At 46.9% G+C, this 10,012-nt stretch overlaps 1 protein-coding gene across 1 annotated transcript in view; it reads left to right on the forward strand.

The window, feature by feature from the left end:
* LOC110492866 (paired box protein Pax-6-like) overlaps positions 1-9,590 on the forward strand; it is a 28,533-nt gene extending 18,943 nt beyond the window's left edge. Inside the window, exon 6 of the mRNA XM_021567340.2 lies at positions 9,189-9,590. Within this exon, the coding sequence (XP_021423015.2) occupies positions 9,189-9,413 (225 nt within the window). The 3' untranslated portion in view covers positions 9,414-9,590. The remainder of the gene's footprint in view (positions 1-9,188) is intronic.
* Positions 9,591-10,012: the final 422 nt, after the last annotated feature.

Here is a 10,012-nt window from a genome sequence, read left to right on the forward strand (position 1 = left end):
CCGCTAGCGGAACGGGGTTCCCCAGTCCTAGACAGGTTAATATGGAGTTGGTCCCCCCTTTGCTGCTATACCAGCTTCCAATCTTCTGGGAAGGCTTTCCACTAGATGTTGGGACATTGCTGCGGGGACTTCCATTCAGCCACAAGAGTATTAGTGAGGGCGGGCACTGATGTTGGGCGATTAGGCCTTGCTAGTTCCAATTCATCCCAAAGGTGTTCGATGAGATTGAGGTCAGGGCTCTGTGCAGGCCAGTCAAGTTCTTCCACAACGATCTGGACAAACCATTTCTATATGGACCTGGCTTTGTGCACAGGGGCATTGTTATGCTGAAACAGGAAAGGGCCTTCTTGTTGCCACAAAGTTGGAAGCACAGAATTGTCTAGAATGTCATTGTATGCTGGAACTAAGGGGCCTAGCCCGAACCATGAAAAACAGCCCTAGACCATTATTCCTCATCCACCAAACTTTATAGTTAGCACTATGCATTGGGGCAGGTAGCGTTCTCCTGGCATCCACCAAACCCAGATTTGTCCATCAGACTGCCAGATAGTGAAGCGTGATTCATCACTCCAGAGAGCACGTTTTCACTGCTCCAGAGTCCAATGCAGCGAGCATTACATCACTCCAGCCAACTCTTGGAATTGCGCAAGGTGATCTTAGGCTTGTGTGCGGCGCTGCTTGTCCATGGAAACCCATTTCATGAAGCTCCCCTGACAAACAGTTATTGTGCTGACATTGCTTCAAGAGGTAGTTAGGAACTCGGTAGTGAGTGTTGCAACTGAGGACAGGCGATTTTTATGCACTATGCGCTTCAGCACCCGGCGGTCTGATTCTGTGAGCTTCTGTGAGCTTGTACCACTTCTCACTCCGCCACTAGATGTTTCCAGTTCACAATAACAGCACTCAGGGGTGCCGTATGGGGGGGTCTAAGGGCCTGTGACTGACAGGGGCCCTAAACAAATATTAGAACATTAGGTACATTTTTTCAATATTAAATTATTAACCTATCATCATTAATATAATATTTTATTTACAGTGTACTAATACAACTATTTTTGGCAACCAGAGGAGGTCATGGGGTTTGCAAAACGTAAACATCCAGAGAGCCTCTGTCTTGAATTTTACTTTGAAATTACATTTAGACTATAAAACATTGCCTTAAGCACATTTCTTATAGAGGGTATCAGTCTTGCATCAAAAAGTGAATTCCACTGTATGCAGAATGTTGCATGCATGTCTGCACAGTGTTATATTTTCTCAGCTCACTGTCAGTAAATATCGTACAGTAAATATTGGACTACAAGAGAGTTACAACTCTGCAAAGGTAGAGTTATTTAAAGATTTGAATTGGTCGATGGGGTTCTGGAGCTGTGTGGTTACAGCAGTTGCGCAGGGTTGGTGTTGCCTGTGGTGGTGGGGCCCAATTTGATATCTTTTCATGGGGCCCAACATCCCTGGCGGCGCCCCTGACAGTACTTACAGCTGACAAGGGCAGCTCTAGGGCAGAAATTTAACAAACTGGTGGCATCCTATGACGGTGCCCGTTGAAAGTCACTGATCTCTTCAGTAAGGCCATTCTACTGCCAATGCTTGTCTATGAAGATTGCATGGCTGTGTGCTAGATTTTATACACCTGTCAGCAACGGTTGTGGCTGAAATAGCCAAATCCACTAATTTGAAGGGCTGTCCACGTACTTTTGTATATATAGTGTATATATGATAGACTCTCCCCCCAAAAAATCTTTATAAGTTTTTCACACCTTTTATAGCTTGTATCTTGTTGTATGGGAGTATATGAAATAAGTTGGAACGTTCACATTGAAAATGCCTATCAAACATCTTAAAAACCATGAGATTTGGTACATTTTTGCCATCAGATCTAATGATTTACATAGAATGACTCATCATTGAAACTAAAATGTTACAAATAGCAGAACTAAACATTTATTTTAGGGAAAGTTCAAGAGATCCAAATCTGGTACCGTATTGGTTTTATAGTTGCCATCTTTAATAGTTTGTTGTAAAGCAATAGTCAGCATATGTTAAGTATACACTGGTTGTCAGGAAGGAGATGCAGAAGGTGAATTTAATAATGATAAATTGAGATAAATGAAATGCACAGAACATGAATTAAAACAGTACTACCTAGTGACTGATGGCTACTGAGGGTTAAATAAAGGGAGAGTTAATCAAGGAAATAATTATGTCTAGGTCTGCTTAATGATAGGGAGCAGGTGTGCATAATGATGGTTGCCAGGACCGGTGGTTAGTAGACCGGCGATGTCGAGCGCCAGAGCAGTTGAGCGGGAGTAGGTGTCACAGTACCCCCCCTCCCGACGCGCGGCCCAGGCCGCAGGACGCCCCAGGAGCTAGGAGTGGGCCAGTCTGGGTGGCTGAGATGGAAATCACTGACGATGTTGAGGTCCAGGATTATGGCCACCGGGACCCAACAGCGTTCCTCAGGACCGTACCCTTCCCTGTACACCAGTTCCTGGAACCGACCCCCACGACGTTGGGATGGAACATGGGAGCCTCACTGTGGTGGCAGTCCACCTGATCCTTCTGACGGTGGACGGAGCACAGAAGCCTCACTGGCGGCGTTCCACACCTTCTCTGCGTGCCGGAACCAATCGTCCACTACAGGGGCCTCAGTCTGACTCGGAGTCCACAGAGCCAGGGCCGGCTGCTATCCCAGAATGCACTGGAAGGGAGTCCCCCCGGGCGAGTAATGATGAAGTGAGTTCTGGGCGTACTCTGCCCATCGATTGAATCGGGCCCACTCCCCCTGTCAGTCCGGACAGTGACTCCCAAGGAACCTCCCTAGCTCCTGGTTGATCCTCTCTACCTGCCTGTTGGACTGAGGCCTGTGAGCCTGATCGTGAGCCCCTGCTTCTCCATGGTCGGAAACACTATGTCCTCCGGAAGGCCATCGTGCTGGAAAACCCGCTGCAATAGTGCCTCAGTGACCTGGAGAGCGGTAGGTGGACCAGAGAGAGGGATAAAATGGCAGGATTTAAAGAATCTGTCTTTTACCATAATAGTGGTAAAACCATCAGAAAGGGGGAGATCAGTGAGGAAGTCTATGGACAGATGGGGCCAAGGCAGCTGAGGCACAGGAAGGGGAAGGAGTTTCCCTGCTGGAGCGTGCCAGGGAGATTTGGTTTGGGCATATACGGAGCAGGAGTTGACATAGTGGGCCACGGGTACTTAGCCGAGAAAGATTGAATGTTGATAGCTGGGTGTCCGGTGGGGAAGGTTTTATGTGCCCAGATCAACAGCCGATCCCTTACCCCCGAAGGGACGTAGGTGCGCCCCCGAGGGCAGGTAGCAGGCACAGGTTCCCTCTCCAGAGCTTGGCAGATGTCCACGTATACATCCCAAAGCACGGGAGCAACGATTCAAGAGGGCGGAATAATGGGCACACTTAGGATCGGAACCTCTCCCGAATCGTGGAGACAGGACAGGGCATCGGCTTTGATGTTCTTAGAACCTGGGCGATATGACAGGGTGAAGTTGAATCTAGTGAAGAAAAGGGCGCACATTGCTTGGCGCGGGTTCATCCGCCTCACCATCCATATGTACTCGAGGTTCTGATGGTCGGTGAGGATGAGGAATGGCTCCTTGGCGCTCTGCAGCCAGTGTCTCCACTCCTCTAATGCCAACTTCACCGCCAGGAGCTGATGTCAGAGTTTCTCTCTGCAGGAGACAGTTTCTTTGAGAAGTATGCACATGGATACAATTTCTATGGGTTACCTTGGCGTTGGGCTCCCACGCCCACTTCTGAGACCTCTGTATTCGATGCAGGGACACAGACCCCCATCCTTCTTGGTCACAAAGAACAAGCCTGCCGATGCAGGAGAGGTGGATGAGTGGACAAAACCCTGTTGGAGAGCCTCCTGGACACACTCCTCCATGGCCTCAGTCTCAATCACCGACAGAGGGTACACGCGGAGGCATAGAGCCTTCTAGCAGGTCGATGGCACAGTCCCAGGAGTGATGAGGAGGGGGACAGGGGGTTTGGGTCTTAGAGAAAACCTCCCAGAGATCCTGGTAAACCTCCAGGAAAACGATTATGATGGAGTACTCACGACTTTCCTGGGAGACGGATGTTCACGGGGCCGCCCCTCTACGCTCATGGATCCCAGGTTGGGATGCACCTGACATCGCTGAAACTGATGTCCCTCCTGGCCACAATAGGCGCTGACTATCATGATCTTAAAATGATGCTTGCTAACCGTAGAAGTTATTCAATTAAATATGTTACTTAATAATATTGTAGCCATTAGTTCGTTGTCTAGTTGACAAATTTAATAGGAATTATGCAATTGGTGATTAGAAAAAAATCCAGCCTTTTAGCAATTGGACCATTTGTTGATGCACCCGACTTTGACAACCCTCAGCAGCCACTAACCAATACATATTACAGTAGGCCCAATATTACAATATAATTTTATGTTCATAAATAGTGTAACTAGACACCATCTATAAAGGCTGGAAACCTAAGGCTTTAAAACTTCACCAGCTATTGAAATTGATTCTGTCACACCCTGATCTGTTTCACCGGTCTTTGTGATTGTCTCCACCCGCCAGGTGTTGCCCATCTTCCCCATTATCCCCTGTGTCATATGGCCCCCCTTTTGGTCATTTTGTGTCCTCGTGCCCGGTAAAAGACCTCTGGGGGGCCATATGGGGAACTTTTCTGCTTCCTTTACTAGCATCCCTTTTCATGTCATTCTGCTGTGGGAAAACCAGTCCAAATCTCTCTGGGTCCTCATTGACTCTGGGGCCGATGAGAGCTGGTAGGTTCTCAAGTGCCTTATGGAGAATCAGTTGTTTGTTAAGGCGGAAAAGTGCGAGTTCCATTGCTCAACCATTCCCTTTCTGGGCTACATCATCTCTACTGGGAGCGTCAAGATGGATCCCGAGAAGCTGATGGTGGTGGATTGGCCTCAGCCCACGTCCAGGGTGCAGCTGCAAAGCTTCCTGGGGTTAGCCAACTTTTATTGCCGCTTTATCCGCGGTTACAGCACCCTAGCCTCCCCCCTGGCTATTCTGTCCCAACGTTCTTCCCTGGATCTTAAGCTGCATCCCTGCGTCCTCTTCTCCCATCGCCTCACCGCCACGGAGAGGAATTATGATGTGGGGAATTGGGAGCTTCTCGCGGTGAAGATGGCATTGGAAGAATGGAGATACTGGCTCGAAGGGGCTGAAAATCCGTTCATTGTGTGGACCGACCACAAAAACCTGGAGTATCTCTGCACCGTCAAGCGCCTCAACTCCAGGCATGCGAGATGGGCCCTGCTGTTTACCCGGTTCAACTTTTCCCTCTTCTACCGGCCGGGGAGATGCCCTTTCTCTTCTTGGGCTACCAACCCAGAGCCCGAGACCATCTTTCCCACCTTGTGCCAGGCGATGGCACTCAGCTGGGGTATCGGGAAACAGGTCCAGAAGGCGCAGTGGTCCAAGCCCTACCCTGGGGGGGACCCAGATAACCGGATGTTTGTGCCTGACGCTGTCCGTTCCGCGGTCCTGGAGTGGGCCCATTCCTCCAGGCTTGCCTGACAGTCGGACTCCCGGCGGATCCTGGCCTTCGTGCGACAGCACTTTTGGTGGCCTACCATGGTTTCAGATGTCGCCGCCTTTGTCGTCGCCTGCACAGTCTGTGCACGGAACAAGACCCCTCGACAAGCTCCGGCTGGCCTCCTCCAACCTCTGCCCATCCCTCCTCGCCCCTGGTCCCACATCTTCCTGGACTTTGTCATGGGTCTCCCCCGTCTGATGGCAATACCGCCATCCTGACTGTGGTGGATAATTCTTCCAAGGCCGCCCATTCCTATACCCAATTTACCCTCTACCCTGGAGACGGTCCAGCTCATGGTGCAGCACATCTTCTGGATCCATGGACTGCCCGTGGACATGGTCTCCGACTGCGGCCCTCAGTTCTCGTCCCGATTCTGGAAGGCATTCTGCACCATGGAAGGCATTCTGCATCATTGGGTCGTTGGCCAGTCTGTCCTCCGTGTCCCACCCCCAGTCTAACGGCCAGTCGGAGCAAGCCAACCAGGACCTCGAGACCACCCTGCACTGCCTGGTCTCCACCAACCCCACCGCCTGGAGCCAACAGCTGGTGTGGGTGGAATACGCCCACAACACGCTTCCCTGCTCTGCCACGGGCCTATCACCATTTGAGTGTTCATCGGGGTATCAGCCCTCGCTCTTCCCTAAGAGGGAAGAAGAGGTTGGCATACCTTCTGCCCAGATGTTTGTCCGCCGCTGTTGTCATACCTGGAGGAGAGCCCGGCCGGCCCTCCTCAAGACCACCTCCAGGTATTGACGACAAGCGGATCGCCATCGGACCCCGGCTCCCCGGTATCGTCTCGGGCAGAAGGTATGTCTATCCAACCGGGATCTGCCCCTCCGGGTGGAATCCCGCAAACTCTCCCCCTGGTTTATCGGCCCGTTCCTCATCTCCAAGATCCCTCTCCTGTTTGTCTTCTGTTACCCCATACCCTTCGTATACATCCCACCTTTCATGTGTCCAGAGTCAAACCCATGTCTCCCAGCCTTTTTGTCTCCCGTTTCCAACACCCTGGTCAACCAGATATGCACCCAGTTAGGACGCCAGGTGGCTCTCCTAGAGGGGGAGGGGGGTAACTGTCACACCCTGATCTGTTTCACCTGTCTTTGTGTGTCTCCACCCCCCTCCAGGTGTCGCCCATCTTCCCCATTATCCCCTGTGTATTTATACATTTATTTATTTATTTTTATTTCACCTTTATTTAACCAGGTAGGCAAGTTGAGAACAAGTTCTCATTTACAATTGCGACCTGGCCAAGATAAAGCAAAGCAGTTCGACACATACAACGACACAGAGTTACACATGGAGTAAAACAAACATACAGTCAATAATACAGTATAAACAAGTCTATATACGATGTGAGAAAATGAGGTGAGATAAGGGAGGTAAAGGCAAAAAGGCCATGGTGGCAAAGTAGATACAATTCAGCAAGTAAAACACTGGAATGGTAGATTTGCAATGGGAGAATGTGCAAAGTAGAAATACAAATAATGGGGGTGCAAAGGAGCAAAATAAATTAATTAATTAAATACAGTAGGGAAAGAGGTAGTTGTTTGGGCTAAATTATAGGTGGGCTATGTACAGGTGCAGTAATCTGTGAGCTGCTCTGACAGTTGGTGCTTGTCTTGTTTGTTCAAGTAAACCAGCGTTTTGTGTCTCAGCTCCTGCTTTTTTCAGTCTCTCTTTCTCTCGCCCTCCTGGTTTTGACCCTTGCCTGTCCTGACCTTGAGCCTGCCTGCCGACCTGTACCTTTGCCCCCCTCTGGATCACCGACCTCTGCCTTACCCTGAGCCCTGCCTGCCGCCAGGGTAGCTTTGCCCCACCTGTGGTTTACTGACCCCTGCCTGCCTTGACCAGTCTTTTGCCTGTCCCTGTTGGAAAATTGTTTGTTATTGTTTATTCAACGTGGTCTGCATCTGGGTCTTACCTTACCTTCATATCTGATAGTTGCCCTCATCATCAAGTGGCTTGTTATAATGTTATTGGAATGCAGTATAATGACAGGTTTCAATACATAGATTTTGTATTTAACAAGATAGATCCATTTAGGAATATTATAGATACATTTTTAATTGTTTGAAAATAAAATATAGAAATTAGGGATGCAAATACTGACCAAAAAAACTGTTGTATGAAGTGTTGTTTGTGTATTTAAAAAAATTGCAAAATGTTGCTAATATAGTATTAAGATGATATATTTTCCGAAATTGGTTGTGATATATGCATTACTATAGAAATGTTTTAATTATCATTATGCATATTCCACCTATTATTGAAAGAGTTGTAGCAATGGCAGACCAATCCAATTATAACCAATGGAGCTGGGTGGTGGCCTTATTGGAAACTGTGTACCCTATGGTTAAATCAGCATTTTCCAAGTTTTATGTTAAGTTTGGTGCAGTCATTATGAAGGCATTTTGCGAAAATGGGTTACCTGCACCTCTTTGCTGGATGTAAAACATTCTTACGGGATTTTATACTGGGTGCAATGTACACGGCAGGTTTCATGTCACAATTTCTTGATGTAAACACACTTTATGGAATCATATTGCATATTGAATTCGGACATATTTTTTGTGATGTTTTTACCACTATTCTGGTAATGCTTTACTAAATACATATAACTGACATACTTGGGCCATCATTTTGGGTTGTCTTCATTGTAAGACACATTTTAAGGCATTATTGGTCTTATTACACCAGTTATTTATTACGTTATGTACTGTGCTTGAAAAATCAATGCAGTTTGCCAGCATACCAACCTGCATACCACTGCTGGCTTGCTTCTGAAGCTAAGCAGGGTTGGTCCTGGTCAGTTCCTGGATGGGAGACCAGATGCTGCTGGAAGTGGTTTTGGAGGGCCAGCAGGAGGCACTCTTTCCTCTGGTCTAAACAAATATCCCAATGCCCCAGGGCAGTGATTGGGGACACTGCCCTGCGTAGGGTGCTGTCTTTCTTATGTCCCATAAGAAAGACAGCACGGGTGTCCTGACACTCTGAGGTCATTAACGATCCCATGGCACTTATCGTAAGAGTAGGGGTGTTGACCCCGGTGTCCTGGCTAAATTCCCAATCTGGCCCTCAAACCATCACGGTCACCTAATAATCCCCCGTTTACAATTGTCTCATTCATCTTCCTCCTCTCCCCTGTAACTATTCCCTAGGTTATTGTTACAAATTAGAATGTGTTTTCAGTCAACTTACCTGGTAAAATAACGGATAAATAAAAAGTTCCTCCTTATTAAAATGAATGGTGGCTTGGACTGATTATAGAGTATGATGAATCTATATACTGTAGCTAAAAAAACTTCCTCAAAGAGTCTCCTTGTTCTGTGTGTAATTTTTGTAGTTATCATCTAGGGTGCCATGTGATAATAGACCACATCCCAATAGTGTCCATTCTGGCTCTATGTACCCCAAAATGTCATTTTGCATACACAAATCTAAAATCTAATTTCTATTCTTCCTTTCTATTCACTTTTCTATTGTGCCTCATCCTTCCTTTGTTGCTCATGTTATTGTCTTTTCATTCACTGTATGTGTGTGTGGTGTGTGTGTGATTCACTATGTTTTTGATTCACTGTGTCTGTGATTCCCTGTCTGTCAGTAGAAAGTGTCATCCCAGTCTGCCAACTCTTACTCTTGCATGTTACCCCCATCCCCTTTCACCCCGCAGAAATTTGACTCTTCAGAGTACCCATCCCATATGCCTCCACCGTCCTCTGCCAACTCAAACACTGGTGAGTTTTACACTGTGTGTGTGTTTGTGTGTGTGAGTCGGTTGGTCAGTATTCTGCCCTTGGAATTGCGTTCTCATGCAAACCTAGACAGATAGCTAACAACTAAGTCTTCAATAAAACTCCCAAGGCGTGACTTTTCTTGAATAAATATATTGAAAATGTTTATGTTGTGAAACTGCAAAATACAGAAAATAATATACTTTAGTATTCAATTCATATCGACATACTGTAGCTGTACATTATACATTTCAAGTTGAAGTTGCATTAATACAAAGCACATGCCTAGGTGCCATGTATCTGGCATGATGCCAAACCATATAGCTAATTGTTACTCATATGGTAATTGGCTAACTCCTTTCATTACTCTAATAGTGTGAAACCACCTCTGTACAATAACAAAGCATTTTACACTAGAAATAGTAACAAAACTTCAGTATTGTATGTTTTACAATTCGTTTACATGATGCATACATGAAAGGCACGGCAATTTGTGTGAGTAAATGCAACCAACTAACATTGATAAGTAAGCTATTTTATCAATAACAAGATAATCATCATTAGCAATATGCTTGAATCGAACTTACAAACAAATATTTTCCGAGGCTGAAGCGTGACAATAAATAACTGCACTGAAAGACCTGCACCGTAGCGTTGTTTTCAGCTGCTTCTATGCGTGCAGAACAAATTCTCTACT

Source organism: Oncorhynchus mykiss, chromosome 16 (genome assembly GCF_013265735.2).
Source record: "Oncorhynchus mykiss isolate Arlee chromosome 16, USDA_OmykA_1.1, whole genome shotgun sequence".
NCBI classification, from domain to species: Eukaryota; Metazoa; Chordata; class Actinopteri; order Salmoniformes; family Salmonidae; genus Oncorhynchus; species Oncorhynchus mykiss.